The sequence below is a fragment of the Pavona decussata genome, unplaced genomic scaffold, assembly GCF_977016875.1.
Source record: "Pavona decussata unplaced genomic scaffold, jaPavDecu1.1 SCAFFOLD_51, whole genome shotgun sequence".
NCBI classification, from domain to species: domain Eukaryota; kingdom Metazoa; phylum Cnidaria; class Anthozoa; order Scleractinia; family Agariciidae; genus Pavona; species Pavona decussata.
Window position 1 is genome coordinate 1096904 of NW_028145473.1, and position 22321 is coordinate 1119224.

At 38.6% G+C, this 22321-nt stretch overlaps 1 protein-coding gene across 1 annotated transcript in view; it reads right to left on the reverse strand.

The window, feature by feature from the left end:
* Window positions 1-724: 724 nt before the first annotated feature.
* The window catches only part of LOC146480994 (uncharacterized), a 99852-nt gene continuing 78255 nt past the window's right edge, over window positions 725-22321 (reverse strand). The window contains exons 8-13 of the mRNA XM_085108685.1: window positions 21303-21377; window positions 18685-18753; window positions 18357-18565; window positions 14685-14810; window positions 7127-8719; window positions 725-2855 (exon numbers count right to left, since the gene is read on the reverse strand). Of these exons, the coding sequence (XP_084964811.1) occupies window positions 2482-2855; window positions 7127-8719; window positions 14685-14810; window positions 18357-18565; window positions 18685-18753; window positions 21303-21373 (2442 nt within the window). The 5' untranslated portion in view covers window positions 21374-21377 and the 3' untranslated portion in view covers window positions 725-2481. The remainder of the gene's footprint in view (window positions 2856-7126; window positions 8720-14684; window positions 14811-18356; window positions 18566-18684; window positions 18754-21302; window positions 21378-22321) is intronic.

A 22321-nucleotide genomic window follows, 5' to 3' on the forward strand; every position in this document is an offset into this window, starting at 1 on the left:
AATAAACGTCAATAAGTGGGTGAAAAAATGTAAAGCCGACTATTATTCAGACCAAATTGAACAGAACCGAAAGTTAATCCTAGTGTACTTTGGAAGACATTTAACGAAGTCACCTTAAACGTTTAATTCGGGAGCAACCCGAAAACCATTAGACGAATTGTTAGGCATCAATTAATTGATTCACTGCGCTGTGAAGCTTTAAACCGCTTGAAAATGACACGGACACAGATCGATAAAAATAGTACACGGTGGATCCAAAGAAGGAGCTTGCAGAGCGATTTATTCCACTGAATTTGACCTGCTCCTTCCTCCCATCAAAAGGACACTGTTGTGTTCGTTTATCGTTCGTTGGAAGAAGAAGTAGCGAGGCTAGGTGAAAGCACTTGGTCGATATGAGTGATTTAAGTTTTTCAACCAAACAAATCCAATCCGAGCTTTTAGCTTTTGACACAAATAATCTTTTGCTGTTTCGTTTAAGACACGAAAATTCTCCTTTAGGATTTTTTTTTTATATCTGCAGCAATTGATTTTCCATGTATTTTTGACACAAACAACCCGGTCTTGGTCGAACTCTAAAGGACCTGAAAGAAACTGGTTGTTGCTGGGCACAAAATGAAGAAATGGCGTGGTCAACAAACCAAGAGCGAGTATTTTCGCCACTCGGCTAATCGGGACTGAGTAATTTTGCCCTGGGTGAAAGGAAATTTAAGAAAAAAATACCGACTGATCCAACTAATCAGCATTTATTCAGTTATTTTGCGTCTACGTTATTAATGTTGTAATAGTAATTCTTGGTAAGCAGTTGACTGCATATGCACTAAAAAAAGAAATAACTACACAAAGGATGAGGAATTTGTAAGGTAATACTACCTTCATACGATAAGAAGACTTCTATAAATGCTATGACAAAAGGAATTGTGGAGCTCCCCTTTTTAGGCTTGTCTATTATATATATATACTAGAAACAGTCTTTTGGACATCAGCATTTTACAATTGGAGTTACCACGAATCTTCATCCCAGCTAAGAGAGGTCTGTGTTCCATTGCACATTAACATATTTACAATTTAACCCTATCTACACTGGGTGAGTGGGTAGGGGGCATTGTGCCCGCGGCGACTTTAAGTCTGAATAACCTTATTTTTTTTTAATTCAAAGCAAACCCTCAATTTTATCTAGAAAAAAATTGATGTGGTCGGTTAGTGTTGATTAACTTTGATGTTACCATGGCAACCGATTTTTGACAAGCATTTTTTTTTCAGGAAAAAGATTTTTTAAATCACATTTATTTCGTGATTTTAATGTTTTTAGCGCATATTATTGTTCCTTTATGGGCTTCAGTTACTTTTTGTTCAATGTTGGCGCTCTCCTGAAGGTTTGGAAAAATCCAGAAATCTAAGATGGCGGACCAAGATGGCCTCCATTTGCCAATTATAACGTAATTGCAACATTATACGACGCCATCACTTGGAGACAAGGTAGACATTTTTGGACGTAGTATCTACGGTATTCTCACTGTCATAGCTTTTATACTTTCGAAGTTATGGAGGGGGCACAATCACAGAAATAATAATAATAATAATAATAATAATAATAATAATAATAATAATAATAATAATAATAATAATAATAATAATAATATTAAAGAAAGAACTCTCTGATCTAGCTCACAAGAAAGATGTCACTTAAGTACTAACCAACTGTCAGAAGTGGACCACAGAACAGTTTAAGACAATGAAACACATTTTTTTCCCAGTCCAGCAACTGTTGCCTAGACACTGTCCACAGCAGGTTTCAGAATAAATTGTAAACTGAAAAGTTATTCAATAAAATAGACATAATAATAAAAATAATGATAATGATAATGATAATGATAATGATAATGATAATGATAATGATAATGATAATGATAATGATAATAATAATAATAATAATAATAATAATAATTATAATAATAATTATAATAAAAATAATAATAATTATAATAATAATTATAATAATAATAAACGGTCTTAATTGGGTTAACTAACCTACTCCTGGCTAAATGCAATTATATAGAACCTGGGTGTCAAATACATTTCTTACAAAAAGCTGCCACCTTCTTGTTTTGAAAAGTTATTTTCATTCTACCTGAATTTTTTCCTTTCTAAACTAATCCTGCAACAATGACTTGATTTAAAGCAACGGGACATTTTTGACTGATAAACTCTTAGAACTGAAACGTAAACACTCTATACTGAAACCCATTTCAATCAACAAATCATTAGAATATCGGCGCAAACCTCTAGACAAATTAGACAGATTAATTATATTCAAGGCTAAAACATTGCGGCTATTCACAGGTCAAACTCATACTTGCTATCAATATTGACCAAGAAAGGATAGTAAAGGTCTTCTATGTTTACAACACTTGTTAGTGAGTGTCTCTTTTTAATAATCTACCGTTCGGTTTAATGACTGTTTTAAAGCAAGTACATTGCCCTTCACAAGGTAGTTTCCTTTGTCAATCTTGTCTGCTCATGAACGGTGACTTTGACGTGGGTTGTAGAGTTTTCTTCAGTAGCATCTTCAAAGTCGGTTGCCACTCCGCCATGATCACTTTCTTCCATTTGGCTGGTCTCATTCTCTTTAAGTTCAATGTCAGCTGCTCCACTGTCTTTGAATGCCCCGGAAATCGTCGGCTTACCAAATTTACCAGATGCCAATTGCTGCCTTAGAACATTTTTCCCAGTCATACCAAGCATTTCGTTCTGCAAACTAGTAAGAGGCAGAATCAAAGCCAAGCAACAAGACAAGGACCATTGTCGATTGTGGCGCCACTTTTTGAGGAAACTGTAAACGTGGGTGATATACTGAACTAATAACAGAAAACAAAATAGTATGTTGTTAAAAGTCTGCAATCGGTAACCTACTCCGGTCGGCTCCTTCTTATCATTGGGGAGATCTGTACTTAGCAACTAACCCCTCAGATTTGAAGAATAAACTTCCCTCCAAAGTTATTTCAGATGTCTACTATTTGGAAAGAGTGTATAGTGTTGGTATAAATTTTGCTTTTTTTTTTTACAGATGGAAAATTAATGGAAATTAGCTAGTGCGGGGTGAGGAGAGGGACTGCTAACGACACAAGTAACTTACGTATAGCAGCGTTGCGTTTTGTATCTTTAATCTCATTTGATTTTATCTTTTAACTCCATGTACACGAAGCTTTTTTGCTGCCTTCTCTGGCAAAGAGGGGCGGAGGAGAAGTGGAGAGGATCCTAAAGCTCTCCCAAACTTCGCAACTATAAAAGTGACGGCGATGAGTCTTGGAGGATAGATAGTACGTTCAAATATGTTTCCTTTCAGGTGCACAACGAGAACTAGTGAAGTCCTTTGACGCTCGGAAAACGTCACAGCGATGACATGATACTTGAAGATCAAAATAAGTTACACTGTAGACCAACTGACCGATATTTTGGCCAGTGGTATACCCGAGGCGTAAATATGTCTTTTGTGTTTACTAAAATAGGAGAGGAGTAGAGAGGCATCATAGAAAGGCGCTAATCACAGAATCAGACCTCCAAACGGGAGGCTCAATAGGGGTTTCGTGGCATGTTCACTTATAATAGCGGAGCACCACGCGCCGCAGGCGCGGCGCGGAGCCCCATAGCTAAGAGAATTTGGTAACCCGCGAGAGCGAAAAATTTTGGTTTGGTTATGACGTCACTTGTCCATCCGTGCGACCGTCCGACCGTACGCAATCCCACAATGCTAATGCGCCCGTAGTTTGTTTGGCGGGAAGTTGCATAGCGAGGTGCGTTTACAACAAAAATGATAAAGACAACAAAATACAAAATCAAATTTATATGTTTTCGTTGGATATGTTGACAAACGTAGAAAGAAGAGAAAGAGAGAAAAAAAGAAATCAGAAAAGCGGGGACGATTAAGCAAAGTTCAACGTGAAAGGGAGCGATAGATAGCAAGTTAGAGCAGGCTGGTCGGAAAAGTAAGTTTAAAGAAGCCTCACATTTGTCTATATCACCTGTTTGTGATCAGTTATGGCAATTTTCAGAACTTTCAAATTGCTTTACAAAGACACTTTAATCGCTAATATGCAAGGAGAAGTTAATTTTTGAAAAATATATTTCGTGACCGCGTTTTTTTATTTGCACCGCACGGCTCTCATGTGATGGTAAACACACCGCAAGTTTCAAAGTTCTTAAATCCCAAACACCAAAGAGTATTTTTCTGTATTCTCCTTTTGTTAACGTTTATTTAGAGACTAGAATTATTAATAATTAGGAGCAGAATGGACACAGTTTTAAATTTCCAAACATTTTCCCCCGGGAGCTATTTTAATAACTTGCTCTCGCAAAAAATACCATGTTTATACGTAATTCCGACGGCCGTTTAAACAGATCATTTGTAAATTAAAATAATTTCTTCCAGGAAAAAATCGATAATTTATTATGCTACGTGTTTCAAGCTTTACACAGATACTTTAATCGTTTATTAAATTCTCGATACCTTTGATATTCGTATAGAAATTAATTTTTGAACATTTTGTTTCATGACCTTTTTTTTTTTCATTCGCTCCGCACGGCTCTCATGTGTTTGTAAACACACGCAAGTTTAAAAGCTCTGAAATAATTGTACCAAAAGCCAAAGACTATTTTTCCGTATTCTCAATTTTTTAACGTTTATTTAGATACTACAACTATTACTATAGGAGCAGAATTGACACAGTTTTGAATTTCCAAACATTTTTCCCCGGGTGCTACCTTGCTCTCGCAGAAAATATTATCATGTTTACGTGATTCGACGGCCGTTTACAGGTCATTTGTAAACGAAAATGCTTTCTTCCAGGCAACAATCGACAATTTTTCTTTATGTTACGTGTTTAAGGCTTTATTGACAGATGCTTCAATAGTCAATTACAGTGCGACGCTCTGTAAATTCTCGATACCATCGATATTTGTGTAGAAATTATAAATCAGTTTTGAAAAATATTTTTTCGTGGTCGCGTTGTTTTCATGGCACCACACGGCTTCCATGTGTTTGTAAACGCACGCAAGTTTAAAAGCTCTAAAATAATTCTACCAAACACTAAAGACTATTTTCCACTATTTTCCATTCGTTAACGTTTATATAGAGACTAGAATTATTGTTATAGGAGCAGAATTGACACAGTTTTGAATTTCCAAACATTTTTCCGGGTCGCTCAGTTGCTCAGTACACCAAAAATATTATCATGACGTGTGATTCGACGGTCGTTTTACAAATCATTTGTAAACGAAAATGCTTCAGCTTCCAGGCAACATTCGATATCTTTTCTTTATGTTATGTACTTCAAGCTTTACACATTTTACCCGTGATACCACCAATATTCGCAGAGAAATTATTTTTTGAACATTTTGTTTTTGAGCTGTGTACATGCAATGCATTTGCGCCGCTCTGCCTTCGTGCGCTTGGACTGTATAAACACGCACAACTTTTTTTAAAAAAACGCTCTGATATTTCGCAGTACAACCAAGCGTTAAAGTGTTAAAATTTTTGTAAGGTGCAGAATTATTTTAGTAGGAGCGATATTGACTGAGTTATGATTTTTCAAACATTTTTATCCGAGCGCCAAATAAGTCTGGGAACCCTGTTAAGCAACGACGACGGTAGCAACAACATTTGAACAAAAACAATACCTCCGCAATTAAATTTTGGTACATTTCTTTGCCGTCCTCCGCAAAACAACAACGTTTAATGACCTAATTTATGGAATTTGTGGAGAACAGGAGCAAACGACGGGGAATTTTGCTTTCTCTGTTAACTTGAACGCAACTCCTACCAATTTAGGCAACTTGCTAGCTGTTCACGAGTCTAATGCGTTTCTGAGCAACAATCAATGTTGTTTTCTTTATTTCACGCGTTTCAAGATTTACAAATATACTTCAATCGCTTCGATAGGATAAATATTCGTAGAGAAACTATTTTTTGAACATTTTGTTTTGGGGCAAAAACGGTCGCACCGAACGATTCTCATTCAGTTGTAAACACACTAAAGATCTGTGCCAAGCAACCAAGAGTGATTTCCCCGTGTTCTCCTTTTCTTGACCTTTATTTGGATTTCAGTAGGAGCAATATTGACTGAGTTTTAAATTTTACACATGTAATGAAGAGAAAATATAAGTTTAATTGAGGAGTAAACTAGCAACGATAAAACTTGATGTCAGGTTATTGTTCACCTGCGCTGTGAACCTTCCTATCGCTTGAGAATCCGCGAAAATAGATCAATAAAAATAGCAAACGGTGGATCTAAAGAAGGAACTTACGGAGTAATTTCTTCCACTGAATTTGACCTGCTCCTTCTTCCCATCAAAACATCAAAAGGACACTGTTATGCTCGGTTATCATTCGTTGTAAGTAGAAGTTGCGAGGTGAAAGCACTTGTTCGCCATGGCTGATTTCAGTTTCTCAGCTAAACACATGTCAATCCGATAAAAGCTTTTAGCTTTGACGCAAATGCTATTTTGCTGTTTCTTGTAAGACACGAAAACTTTACGTTTAGGAATTTTCTTTCCAGCTGTAGCACTTGATTTCCATGTATTTGTGGTACAAACAACTCGGCTTAAACAGTCGAACTCCAAAGAAGTTGAAAGAACTCGTTGTTTTTTGACATAAAATAAAGAAACCAACGAAATGTAGAACTGGCGTGCTCAGCCAATCTGGAGCGAGTATTTTCGCCGCTCGACCTATCAGGAGTATGTAATTTTGCCCTCTGTATTACATTGTTGTTGTTATTGTTGATGGACAGTTTTTGCTGCATATGCACTAAAAATATATATAACTGCAGAAAGGATGAGGAAGTGGTAACGTTATCACGCTCATACGTTAAGCAGATTTCTATAAATGCTATGGAAAAAATTCGAGCTCCGCTTTTAGGCTTGGCTAAATATATATATTAGGCACTTATTTTAATAGGGGCCATCGAGTAATAGTAATCGCTCTAGTAATAACATGTTTTTCCCTTTTCTGCGCTCAAGGGACACCAGTTACTTCCTGAGATTTCCTGGTGCCGTTACTATCTGTACGTTAGATTTTTATTTATAGAAAAGAAAAAAAAATTATAACAAATGTTAAAAATGTCATTTGGCTCACCTACGAGAAAACCAATGACTAAAGAGTTGGCTCCAAACACCAGTGCCTCAAAGACGATGTTGTCCTCATATTGGTCAATTGGAGAAGGCTTAATTTCTTTTGGAATTCTGCTGACAGCTCCTAATACCAGGTTGACGAAGGTGACGGTCAGAGATGACAGCATTAGCTTGTTTTCGAAAGGATCCACCATTGGTTTCTTATAGGCGAAGAACACTGTATAGATACCTGATGTGATACAGGCTAGGCCAATGTAAGATCTGCTCTCGCTTTCCACGAGGATCAACCCAGATGTTAACACCACTTTTCGAAATGTTTCTATCAGTTCCCAGTACCACGAACGATCATTGTAATTCTCATAAATAAATCTCAGTCCAGCGAAAATCTCCGAGTTGTGAGCGTTCTTGTCCGTATCTTTTTCAACTCTGGGATGCGCTCTTCGTTGCTTATAAATGAACACCAGCGATGCAGTCGGCAGTAAGATGATATAAAACATGGCACAGTATGCAACGATGACTTTTTGGTTAAATCCATTCGCACATTCAATGCTGTAATCAGCTCTAAGGAACTTACGACAATTCTGTTCCGCTTGGTCATAACAAATGCTGCGGCAAGCAAAGGGAAGAACGCTAACTGTCTTTGAGCACGTGGTCAGGTATGTAACGAAGAGGAAGAAAAATAAGTTTCGGTAAATCAACTCTTTCGCGTGCGAGGTTTTCTTCAATTTCTTTTCTGGGCTCCAAGGTTTCCGTGATAAAATGAACTTGCTAAGGCCGTAACAAGCAAACGCCACGATTGTAGCAAAAGCATTTACTGCAATGGTGACATATAAGCTTGCAAATGCATTATATGTATCGCGCTTCAGCTCTGGAAAGACGCATTGCACAGGAGCGATCTGAAGAAGGTTCAGCTGTAGCACCTCGGAGTACTTTCCAACATAAGCAAGAGAGTCCGGCCATTTAATGTATGAGAAGGCTTCTAGAATTCCAGAGGTTACTTGATAAAAGCCAATCACAATTTTTAACCTCCCAAGAATGATGTCCACTGAGGAACGCTCTTTAACGTCTTTGTTTTTCTTTCTGCTTGTCCAAACCACGACAAGAACGACTATTAGAATTACTACTGTTATGAGAGAGAGCTGTACGGCCGTCCATCTCTTGGTTGGGCACTCCTCGCATCTTTTCAGCCATTTGTAATGTCTAGCACTGCATACCTCACATAATGGCCCTTCATAACCAACGGCACAAGTTGAATCTATACCTCCCAGACATGACTCGTGTCTGGGACATTTATATAGTCGGGGAAGTTTGTGTCGGTAGTAAATGGGGACATAATCAGGCGACGAATTATTCATGTGTAGTTTCGGACTGAACGAAGCATTTTCAAGGATTCTGGTGAAATTCTTATAAAGTTCTTTGTGTGTTGGACTTTCCTCTGGCCAATTCCACCAATAACCTTCTTTCAAAGTAGCGTAGTCATTCTTACATTCCAGTCCATCTTTGGGACACTGTATGCATTTTTCAAAGAGATGATAACGGCGAAATCCATCTAAACATTTACAGGCACGAAATTCGGCAAACGTACTAGTATTTGTACCTGCACAATCAAAAAAGAACATTTGCCAAGATTAAACGTTTTCCAGCTAGAAAAATCTCTTTAATAGTAAAATTTTAACTTCAAATAGTATCATTGTCTTAGTTGGATCTAACAAAAGTTTAGAAATCTCGTATTAATTAACATGTACGCCCTCTTCGAGAACAGACACGTGATCGTCAAAGGTGAAGTGCCTTTTCAAAAGTGTGTTTGAATCCTTCCTTATAGTAAGACAACAGAGGACCGTCCTACTTGAATGCAAAGTGTGTGAACAGAGTCATTAGGTGTTAAACGTTGGGCAAAACATAAATAAAATCAAATAGTGTTCTAAAACTTCGTAGTATTAAACTATACTCAGGGTAGTGATCAAATGGAGTCGCTGTGTGATTCATAAGACGCAAAGGAGTAAAATATAAACGTCTTTGTGGTTAAATGTACCGAGGAGTGCCAGCGCAACCAAAACAAAGCGTCATGAGATGTTGTAATATTATCCCCAAAACAGAAGCAAAAAATTAGGCTCGGGTCAAACGTGGAACTTCACATGAGAAGAACTAACTTGCAGTTTGCAATGAGTAAAGCTCGACCGTTCAGTCAATCGTCCAACATAATTCGTCGAACCAAATTCAGCGCAGCAAAAACGAATCTTTCGGTCAGCGGGATGAATTCATGAAAAGATCGTTTGTCCCACAGTCGATCTTCACGCGTTCTATCCGTCTGAATTAGACGGATAGAACAGGTTGGTCGGTCAAAACTGAGTCGAACGAACTCAATTAATCATGAGTCAAATGCAGAACTTATCATGAGCTAAATAAACTTAGTTTAGTTCGTTTCATGTGAAGTTCGACGTTTGACGCAGGCCTTAGATGCCTAGCCGGAGAGAATTGATCGTCGTCTGAAGGGCTTCCGAACAAGGGGACAAACGAGACAAGGGATGAAACTGACCATGCCGCTGACTCAGTCGACGTGTGGTGAGACAAACAGAAGTCTAGTTCCGTATTTTCCGAATTTCGAGCCTTTAATTAAATGACCATCGTGACTCGAGTCTTGCTTAAGAAAGAACATTAAACATTTACCAAAAAAAATTTTGTAGCATCCTTGAGAATTACTGGACTACTGTCAAACTGCGTTACACTGAAAAATCAGTTGAATTCCAGTGGCGCCACGAGACCGTTGAGGTACATTCTCGTTCAAAGAGCACAAAACCTAGCTGCACAAATTATAAATGATACAAGGGACCGGAAAACAACTGCAATAAGCTGTAGCTCTTAAGAGCGCCTGTCTGTAAAAATCAGACAAATTCTAAATTTTGTGGCAAGGGTGGAAAATTCGATTTCTTTCATATTTTAATGTCAGATAGGCTAGGATATAACTAAAATCACTGTATAGTTTTTTCGGTGAAATATCCTTTTATTTCAAAGAAAAATGCAAATAACGAAAATCCGTTAAAATCGTCTTTTGAGGCGCTAAATTATTACACGGGTTTGAGAGCCTCGCGTGCGAGAACAAATAATTTTACCGCTTTTAAAACACTAAAATCGTTTTTTACAATCTTTAAATATCCGTTTGGAATGATTTTGGGAAATATTGCGTCGTTCTGTGTATGCGAAATAATTTAATTTCGTAGGCATACAATTCACTGCAGTAAAAGTACTTCGTGAATAAAATTAATTTTCACCATGTGCGAAACCTTCAAATCGATTAAGCTTCTGGTGGTTGAATGTTAGAAGGATAGTCTATACATTCCTGTAAAAATTTATTTGGGCAAATGATGAAGAGCGACGTGAGAGCTTTTCAAAGTCCGTACAAAATGCAAATATTTGACCCCCCGCGGTAAACTTTGAAGTCGCGGGTCAGACATAATTTTTAGTCTGTGTTCATGTCTTGGCCCATATTATGTTAAAATAAGCACATAGAAAAACATTTCGAAATGTTCTTACCTTATAATATGCTTAAAGACAGATCCAAATGCCATTTTAGCAAGATTCTCTGGTCGTTCGTCCCATAAGTTTGGCCCGGCTGTTTGTATTTATAAAACGTCCGATGTAGTCACCACGCAAACTGGTCGAATACAAATCTTTGATCAACTTTCGGTGCACTTCATCAAGACTGCATCTTCTTCGACGGCTAAGTCATTTGTGAGTGTTGCTTGGTTTACAGTGCACGAAAACATTACATCTGATCGCTGCTAGAATGACAAAAAATGTCTGCGCTTTCGGTCTATCTTTATCTATCTTGCATTGCAGGGAGTTGTTTGTTCGTCACGCAATACAATGTCCTGGATATTTTAGGGGGGTGGAAGAGGGTTAAAATGCGAAATGCTTGATAACTGAACATGAAGATGCTCAAGGCAACAACAACAACAACAACAACAACAACAACAACAATTAAAAAAGTGATGCCTTTCGTTATGTTATTTTTCCCTAGCTAAAATCCAGGTAATTTATGTATTCGCGAACTCATTTGCGCGTGCAGGCACGGTTGTTGGGAGCGTTGCCATTGCGGGGGGGGGGGGGGGGGGAATAAGATTTTACTAAACAGTATCAGTATTTACTGATGAAGATCACTACACATCCATTAGCTAGTTCTTTCCATCTTTAAATGCAATAGATCCTAGTATGAAACCAAAAATATCCCTCATTGTAGGCATCTGTTTGTCATACTATGTCATGGGCATGGGCGAGGGCTAAAATGCTTGAAAGCTGCACTCGGTACTAGTCCTGGAACTACACATACTCTAGGTTTGAGACACAAAACTGCAAAATTAAAAAAAAAAAAACGATTTATTTAACGAATTTCGTCTTTCCTTGCTTGCTTCATCTTTGGTAAGCCCCAATATTAATTTATCACTGGTTGCAGGCTAGCACTATTCTTAGACAGTGTTAGACTAATAACAGCTTTTCGGGCCTTATTTTTCTTACTCCTCTTAGTTATGCTAGTCCGTTCACCAAAACTTGAAAAAAAATTACCTCAACTAAACAGCTTGCGCAAGGCTATAACAGCTTGTAAGTCGGTAGGTTAATAGACTGGACATAACTCCGATCGCTGCAGGTAAGTGTGCTGTCCTTGACAGGTAGATAGGGCTAGTAACAGGTTATGGCGGTCTGTTGAAGTAACTCAAGCGACGAGCAGAATCGGCTCCAATATAGTGACTAATGAATGCAGTCTGAAATGTGAAAGAGTGCTCTGTTTCCAATCTGATGGACGACACTTAGGGCCTAGTTAATGCCGTATTACTTACGGACCAGAGGAGGGGTGGGGTGGGGAAGGGCGTGGGAGGAGATTGGTATAAAACCAGCCTGTAATAACCTAGCTCCCTTCGAGTTACTGCTATACCTTCACTTTCCTTGCCTATTAAATTCATAAACCAATCATCATGCCACATGATGGTTTCGGCCTCAAATTTGATACCCTCTCCGCTCCTCCATTTAACTAATTTTGAAAACAAGTAAGCACCCCAAACCGTCTCCCCCATCCCTCACAAAAAACGAAATGTTCCGATCCTTCATATGATAATAATAACCGGTTTTTATGTGGTGCTGGCGTGGGGTAGGGCTTCTGACAGGAGGGGTGCTCTCGGGACGGATGATGTTGTGGCCCACGCGCGTTACGTAACACCATAATTTATCCAGACACGTTTGGTGGCTTGTACCGCGTAGTCGTAGTGTTGTATCACCAACAAGGGCCTTAAAAGAACTACAACCCTCCATTTTCAGTGTAACAAACTTGACTTCAAAAAAATTCACTTGTGCCCCCCTCTAAGCATACCGGCGCCAGGTAACAGCACGACCAGAATTTGTTTACTTTGTAACTATTTGGCGATTCTTTCTCAAGCTGAATGGCCATGGCCATAGCCATAGCCATAAATTCGACTGAAATCTTTTAGCGATTTTATTTTTAATTTTAGAAAGATCTTCAAATTAAATATTGTTTAATTTAGACCATAAATTTGATAGTAATTGAAAAACAACACACCTAACGAAGTAACACGCAGATGAATGAAAACCCGAAGCCACAGCAGACCCAGACTTATTTACGGAAGAATGAAAAAATGGGTGATTCAATGTCCTCCTAGGAATGCACTAACTCAGGAAAGGAAACGAGCGGCAATATTTTTCTCAGGGGCGCGTTCTTTCATTCCTATTTATCAACTATTCATACGGGAAATGCGCTATTCGGGGTCATCTGCGTGAAGAAAAAAAAAAAACCTTTCTCTTCGCTTTTTTGGTTTCATGCTAGGATCTATTGTATTAAAAAATTGAAAGAACTAGCTTAAGGATGTAGTTATCTCCATCAGTAAGTACTGATACTATTTTCGTAAAATGTAATATCCACCCCACCCCGAACGCTCCTAACAAGCCAGCCCGCGCGCACAAACGAATTCGTGAATGAATAAATTATCTGGATTTTAGCAAGGAAAAAGAACGTAACTAAAGGTATCACTATCTTAATTGTTGTTGTTGCCTTGGGTATACCTGTTCAGTAATCAAGCATTTTCGCATTTTCTCCCTCCTCCACCCCCCTAAAGTGGCCATGAGTGGTATTGCGTGACGAACAAACGGCTCCCTGCAATGCAAGATAGACTGAACATCCTGAAAAAGCCAACATTTTTTGTCATTCTAGCAGCGATCAGATGTTATATTTTCGTGCACTGTAAACCAAGCAATACTTCACAAATGACTTAGCCATCGAAAAAGATGCGGTCTTGATGAAATGCGCCGAAAGTTGATCAAAGATTTGTATTCGACCAGTTTGCGTGGTGTACATCGGACGTTTAGTACAAACAGCCGGCTCAAACTTATGCGACGAACGACCAGAGAATCGTGCTAAAATGGCATTTCGACCTGTCTTTAAGCATATTATAAGGTAAGAACATTTCGAAATGTTTTTCTATGTGCTTATTTTAACATAATATGGGTCAAGACACGAACACGGACTAAAAGTTATGTCTGACCCGCGACTTCCAAGTTTACCGCGGGGGGTCAAATATTTGCATTTTGTGCGGACTTTGAAAAGCTCTCACGTCGCTCTTCATCATTTGCCCAAATAAATTTTTACAGGAATGTATAGACCATCCTTCTAACATTCAATCACCAGAAGCTTAATCGATTTGAAGGTTTCGCACATGGTGAAAATTAATTTTATTCACGAAGTACTTTTACTGCAGTGAATTGTATGCCTACGAAATTAAATTATTTCTCATACACAGAACGACGCAATATTTCCCAATATCATTCCAAAAGATATTTAAAGATTGTAAAAAACGATTTTAGTGTTTTAAAAGCGGTAAAATGATTTGTTCTCGCACGCGAGGCTCTCAAACCCGTGTAATAATTTAGCGCCTCAAAAGACGATTTTAACGGATTTTCGTTATTTGCATTTTTCTTTGAAATAAAAGGATCTTTCACCGAAAAAACTATACAGTGATTTTAGTTATATCCTAGCCTATCTGACATTAAAATATGAAAGAAATCGAAATTCCACCCTTGCCGCGATATGTTTGATTTTTACGGACAGGCGCTCTTAACTGATAAAGACTAAAACTGCCTTGCCAACTAACATGGTTCAAAACTTATTCCGGAAATGGTTCGTTTGTGAACTTCAAAGGAAATTTGCTTTAATTTAAACAGGAAATCCCATGATTTGTCCACTGAAGTAAAAGTGGGACGGAAAAAAGAGGTAAAAGATTGCATTGTGAAATCGTAGGCGGAGGTGTTAACTCTTTGTACGGATGCTGCATTTTCATTATTGACAGATGCTCTTGATGCGATAATCCACCCCAAGTATTGACATATCGGCGTAACCTATTACTTTCTTTTCTGTGCTTTATTTCTTCTGTTGTTGTTGAAAATTCAATAAGGTATAAGGCACGATGACAGAATCTAAAAGGGGGACTGATTTGTTGAACGGTTTTGATTTGATTGTCTGTGAATTTCTTGATACCATGTACGTGTCGTTTGATATAATTTACCTTGTGGACAAGCTATGCAGTCCCCTGCGCTAGTTCCAGGCGCGTTGTCATAGGGAACGAAAGTTCCAGTGGGGCACTTTTTGCAGCCATCGTTTACATAAGCTGCAGTGTCCGAGTAGAAACCGCCTATAAGAGATAATGATAAAAATATTGCCGCCATCTTGTCATTAGCGAGAGTGTTGTATGTTAGAGTTTGTAACACAGTTCAATTACACACTTCCTTCAATGACATTTTACAGCATTGAAATGAAATAAAATAAGCCATCGAAGTAAAAATTAAGAATTGGATCATGCTTTTAGCTGTGCGTATATCGAGTTACGGATGCACGCGGGAAGTTTAGAGAGCACGAGAGAAGCGTAAGAGTTGCTCGAGGTGTAGCCGAGAGCAACTCTAGCTTCTTGAGTGCTCTCCAAACTTCCCAAGTGCATCCATAACTCGATATACGCACAGCTAAAAGCATGAACCAATTCTTTTATAACATAGTGAAAATAAAGTTAATGATTCCTGCAAAACAGGTTTTGTTCCCGATTAATCACAAAATTCTCTGTCAAATAAAAATGGGCGAAAATGGTTTCTCATATCGGTTTAATCTTAACGTTTCATTAAACTTCAAGATCTTATAAATATACATTTTTATGGTGTTGTCTCTCTGTAAAAGTTTTTAATAACAAAGCGCGCGCATGCTTCCCCATCTGACCTGCACATGTCATCGGATGGACGCACGGCGGTGCGTAGAAGTTGAGAAACTAGTGTACCATGATGACGCCAATAGGAATTAGATTAGGATGCACGCGCGCTATGTTATAATTAACAATTAGACGGCAAGCTCGAAGTTTCTATCGGCTGATAGTTGGCGAGGGGCAAAGCCCCGAGCCAACTATCAAAGGCGATAGAAACCGAGAGCGAAAACGCAGAGGGGAAGCCATTTTCAACAGCTGCAGGTGCCGTCTATCGATCGATAGACGGCACCTGTGTAACCAATCAGATTATGCGTTTACGTGATAGTCGGTCACTGAGGTATGCTAATTGTGCATATGCACGGAGCACACGTCAGATTTTTTGCCTGTGAAAAATCTGAGAAGTTCAGACAGAATGCGCTGTCACTCCAGCGATTCGCAAAGAACAGTCTCTTGTACTGATGTTTCCAGACTTTTAATTAACTTTAACTTGTCTCTCAACACCTCAAAACTTAAACTTGACTTGGAGTTAACTTCTTAAACTTGCTTACGACGTGACGAAAAACTAAAACAGTTTGACGTTTTACTTGATTGCGTTGTCGCTTGCCCTGTCTGAGTTGGGCAAGAGCGCGCGCTATTAAATTACGCGTTATCTCGTGTAAGGAGAAACTTGATGTTGATTCATTAAAATTCGCACTTGTCTGAGGAGTTGCGATTGTTTATATTTAAAAAGAAATAAAAAACTTGTTCCTCGTGCATTGTTGAGTTATATAAGCACTTGGGAATTTTTAAGAACACTCGAGAAGTGCACTTCTCTCGCGTTCTTAAAAATTCCCGCGTGCTTATATAACTCAACAATGCACGAGGAACAAGTTTTTTATTTCTTTATTACACTACATGCCAGCGAGTAACATCCTTTCGTGCTTCACTTTGGTAATATTGTATAATTCATGGTAAATTACCAACAAAATAGAAGCCCGCAAAGGACGGCTTTAAGGTGACTCAATCCAATGTGTTACCGTAGAATTTCGAAAGTAGCCGCTCTCGTTACTTTCGGATTTAGCATGCAGGCCAAAGGGGCCGCTACTATCGGGTAGCGGTTACTTCGGTTGATTAAAAGCCACATGAACAAAGCCAACTGCAACAAAAAAAAAACGGCTTAAAATGTCCGTACTGTGAAGCGAAAATAATGTTCGTATCATACTGCAACTAATTACTTCTAATAAGTTTCAACCGGCTCTTCGGCAATGCTGCCTTCTTTAGGTTAAAAAAACTAAACCATTAAAAAGTTCGTTAAAATAGCTCACATACCCGAATTCATAATCACACGCGCGCGCGCGACGCACGGGGCAACACATACCAGCGCTAGATGTCCATCGAGAAGCACCGTAGAGATGTCATCAACGGAAGAAATTACCTTCCTATGCCTGTCCATTTCAACCAACCTACCCAACCAAGAATACCGAAAGAAGCAGGAGATGCGGTCGAAAGAAGGAGGAGATGCGCTGGCATGCGCTGTCACGTGTGTTGCGCGCGCGTGTGCGATTATGAATTAGGGCATGTGAGCTAATTTAACGATTTTTTTAACAGTTTAGTTTTGTACCCCGAAGAAGAAAGCATTCATTTGCCGAACGGTTGAAAATCTTTTACAGCGTCGATTTTATTATCTTTCAACACTCATTGATTAACTACACTGCGCAGTATTATAATCTTTATTATACAACTAATTACTGTATGATTTGACTCTGCTGACACAGAAAGCTTTTAAACGATAATTTCCAGTAGGAGTTAATTAAGTTTGCAATCAAAGCGCAAATGACTTTTTGTTTTGATTTTGTTTAGTTTTACACTCAGGCTGTTCTATTCGTATTCCGCTTAAGAGCAGAGGGTTTTTCTTCAGCGACTTCTTTAAATCTGAAAGGCCGTTCTACGTTATCTAATGCAATATTGATACAAATTGAACGGTAATTACGATAGAGGGCACGAGCCTATTGGTGATTTTCAAGTAAGAAAGAGACATTTTTCGTGTTTCAGCTACTTATGTAACGCTAAATACTTTAACCGCATTGTAAGTCGATCGAGATGGACACAATTTATTCGCAGGATGGTATTATAGAGTCTACTACTTGAAATTTTACATCAAATACAATACAGCATTTTATTGCTGTTGAGTTGTCATTTTTGAGAGCCTGTTGGCCGTTACTTTTGGGGGAGACATTCCTTACGGAGTTCAATACGAAGATAAAAAATGAACGTTACTTTCGGGGCCTGGGCTGGGGTGGGGGGCTTACTTTCTGAATTCTACGGTATATTAGGGTTTTCCTACATCTGAGTTCCAATAAATTTATTTTATTTCTTTTGAAACATAAGCAAGCGAAAATTAAAGTTAATAGCCGACGTTTGGGCGTCATCGTGACACCATTCTCAAGGCAAAGTGGAAAAATTAATGCGAAGATTTGATTTCTACACTCTACAGTCTCTACAAATTAGCATATCAACAATAGATCGCAAGTTCTTCAAGTGAATACCTTTGCGCGAATCGAGACTGTTTGCGAGAGAGTAGATTGTAGAAATCAAATCTTCGCATTAATGTTTCCACTTTGCCTTGAGAATGGTGTCACGATGACGCCGAAACGTCGGCTATTAACTTTAATTTTCGCTTGCTTAAGTTTCAAGAAATCATTACTGATCAAATCTTTATTTCTTTTATTTTATTTCTTTCTTTCTTTTATTCTCTATGCAAAACTAACACTAACAAAGAATTGAGCCTCATTTTATGAAAAATTTGGTTAATTGTGAGATCCGACGACACAACCTTTTTTTGGTTAACTTCAAATAAGCCTCAGTGCCTTCAAATTAATTAAAACTATATATGCAAATATGTTATATTTTTATTGCGCATGTTATGTCTACAATCTGCCGGCCACAAATTTAAATTACTTTAAATTGTGACGTTTGAAGTCACATCCACACTAAGCTTAAGAAGTAACTTACCAGCTGGACATTCTTGGCACTTAAGGTCAGCAGAATCTCTGACAGATTTATTCACAAATGTCCCCAACGGACACGGAAGCAAATGGTCTTCATTGTAAGAATAAGCGCGGGCAAACCCAGATCGACGAAAAGCCTCACGTAAGGCTAGCTCTTCTTCTCCGCTTTCCTTCGAAATGTCGATGTACTCAGAATCATCCAGGCCTAATCCGCTAGAGACATAAAATTAATATGGAAGTGATGTAGGTAAAACCCAATCATGATAAATCGCTGAAAATCCTGACTATGGTTTCCCAACATTGTTCCAGTTGTAAATACGTGAAGTACTTACAGGTGGACCGTGCAAAGATGATTCCCGTCTCCAAGTCTCACGATTCCGATCTTTTCTTCATCCAAAGTTCTAGGTAAATCAAACAATTTTAATGTCACTATTTCTTCTACTTCCTGGCTATTACTACAAGGTTACACTTTTTCTTTTCCCAAATTTGCTTTTTCAAATTAAATTTATTAAAAGAACAGTGAAGACGTAACTTTTCTACAAATGGATATATCCGAGGATTTCAAAAGCGTCTTAAGACAAGCACAACGTGCCCACTCATTTTACTGTGTAACGAATGTCATTATAAAAAAAAATACACAAACAAGCACGGACAGAGGCAGTAAGTAGCGGAAAAATATAAAAGATTAAGCAACATCACAATCTGTCAACTTAATTGTCGAGAAAAAATCAAACAAAGGAGCGAAAAAAGCATGTGCTAAACCATTCATAACTTCAACTTTAAGAAAACAAGCGAATCTCGTATTATCTAACTTTTGAAAAACACATTTTAGGTACTGGTCGTCTGCCAATTTGGTGCCATAATTAAACGTTATTTTTAACCGTGTCGCTGTTATAGCCGTTTGAAAGTATACATAATCAAACAGTATGTAATGACATGAATAAAAAGAAACTACCAAATTTAAAAATAACGAGCCTCTTATATAGAAAAATAGACTTTACTGGTTATATTGTGACTGAACCTTCTTAGGCCCAGGACGCTTTCTACGGCTACTTTTTGTGGGAAAATGATCAGATTTACCTTATAGCTGCATTAATAACCCATGTTATGTCGGAATATTATGTGGGTTGGTAATTGAATCAATTAAGCTGGTAATCGATATTTTTAGAGAAAACGAGAAATTCAAGCTAAAGGGTCCAAGATGGCCACTATGGAAAACAAATGAGGTAATTTTCAAGTGATATCTCACTTTGAAGAATTTGAAGGAAAACGTTTTGGACGTTCTATATGCTCTCCAAGGTTCCTTGTCTAAGCCTTGATTCTCTTCAAGTGAAGAGGTTGAGGGGTAGGGGCAGCAGGCTCAGAATGTCTTAGTTAATAATGTAAATTTATACGGATTTTATTGGTTTTTGTGGTTAGTACTCTCATTCATAAGGTAACGATAATAGAACAAAAGAAATCATGTATTTAAAACGGGAAAGAAAAGTGGAAGAAAAATACAAAGATTTATAAGGTGTGAGGGGGCTACTGAAAAGAAATATATATAGGTAGGTAGGCAGGTAGGTAGGTGGGTAGGCTGGTAGATAGGTAGGTGGATAGGTAGGTAGGTGGGTGGGTAGGTTGGTAGGTAGGTAGGTAGGTAGGTAGGAAGTTAGGTAGGTGGGTAGGCTTGTAGGTAGGTAGTCGGGTAGGTAAGTTGGTAGGTAGGTAGGTAGGTCGGTGGGTGGGTGGGTAGGTAGGAGGGTCGGTAGGTAGGAAGTTAGGTAGGTGGGTAGGATGCTTGGTACGTAGGTGGGTAGGTAGGTAGGTAGGTAGATAGGTAGGTAGGCACGTAGGTGAGTAGGTAGGTAGGTAGGTAGGTAGGTAGGTAGGTAGGTAGGTAAACTGGTAGGTAGGTAGGTAGGTGGGTGGGTAGGCTGGTAGGTAAGTAGGTAGGTAGGTAGGTAGGTAGGTAGGTGGGTAGGCTGGTAGGTAGGTAGGTAGGTAGGTGGGTAGGCTGGTAGGTAGGTAGGTAGGTAAACTGGTAGGTAGGTAGGTAGGTGGGTGGGTAGGCTGGTAGGTAAGTAGGTAGGTAGGTAGGTAGGTAGGTAGGTAGGTGGGTAGGCTGGTAGGTAGGTAGGTAGGTAGGTAGGTAGGTAGGTAGGTAGGTAGGTAGGTAGGTAGGTAGGTAGGCAGGTGCGTGGGTAGGTAGGTAGGTAGGTAGGTAGGTTGGTAGGAAATTAGGTAGGTAGGTAAGTAGGTAAGTAGGTAGGTAAGTAGGTAGGTAGGTAGGTAGGTAGATAGGTGGGTAGGTAGGTAGATATTACAGACGAAAGGATCTTACCTAACAAGTGAATTGGCAAACAGACGCTAATTTTTAAGGGGAATCATAGGTGATTTTTGTTCTCTTGTTTAGCTACGAACAACATTTTTAATCTTGCAGAAGAAATATATTGAGAATTGGAGCAATGTGTTTTTGACAGCAGCAAAATATAGTTTGTTAGTTGAAAGAATGTTATTGAAAGACATGAAATTTTCCCTTATTGCTAAGAGATCAAAGGATTGGTTAAATCAATGGCAGTTTATCTCTGTTGGAGATAGCCGGAAAGTATTTGCCTATGTTTTAATTTTGAAATGTCCCGCTCTTGAATGTAAATTTTGGTAAACATGCTAATAATGCTTTTTAAGCGAGAAGCCTTCCGGCTCACGACCTAACTCCTAGTTTGGCGTTCAGGGTTCGAAGAAGAGTTAGTGCTTCAGATCTCCGGGTAGAAATTTCGAGAACTTCAGAGCTCCAAGACAAATATTCCGGGCTCCGGGACCCCATGACTTTCCTCCATTGTTCCATCTAGCCATACTTAGCAATTTTGTCTGGGTATCAAATAGGCTTCGGAATTCACGTCAAACTTTTTTCGGACTCCTGCAGGGTTCCAATCATCTCCTTTTGGGACACTTGATCATCGATACTTACATGCTAATTGTGAAGTTGTCAACCTTGTCGAACGACTGAACGCTGAATTTCTTTAATTTTGTCCGTATCATGTATCTAAGGAAACAAAAACTGGTTAAAGATCATTTTAATAACAATGAAATAGAAATTTACCCGTAAAATAAGAAATAACAGGGAATTCCAGTTGCATCTCCAGTTCCGCGGTTATTGTAACTCACACTCGCATCTTCTTTAGACACGCTATTTCGGTGATTCGCCTTAGTAACATTTCTCGACAGAAACCTCAAGACATGCAACAAATAAAACAGCTAGGATATTACTTTAGAGAGAAACTTGGTAACTCAAAAGTATGCAAAATTGTATGCTGTTTTGTGAAATCTACCATTTTATTTTTTAATGAGACTGTAGCATCATAAACAATAGAGCTTGAGCCAAATTTCGTACAGAATAAATACTTTAATTGCCGGATTGATGTCATCTGAAGCCATCTTTCGATATTGAGGAACTCAAAGGAAATAGTTCTGTATTCAGTAGATGTGTTTGGGGCGGACATACTGAAGCTGAAAAGTTAAAAGACCCCCCCCCCCCCCCATGCATCACTTATCCCGTAAGCGAGGACCTTGCTGCACGCAAAAATGGCCGTTTAAGGTAGGTGCACTGCGTAAATCAACAAAATAAAACGCTTTCCAAGATATTTTCAGTTTTTCCAAAATTTCAATTTTCCAAAGAAAGCGTCATTTTTATGCTATTTTTGCCGAGATGAATTTTTAAGATTACGTTTTTGTCGATTCCGACGGAGTAAAAAGTTAACACATCAAGAAAACTTCTTTTTAGCGGAGTGATTTTTATTGTCCTCATGAATTAGCCATTTTTAAGTCTTATTTGTCTAAATCAAGGGGTCCGAAATTCGGACCCTTGGTTCAACTAAATCCGCAGAAAATGCGTTTTTAAGAATAATTCACTTTAATTCCAGGGGTCCGAAATTCGGACCCTTGGTTCAACTAAATCCACAGAATATGGGTTTATAAGAATAATTCACT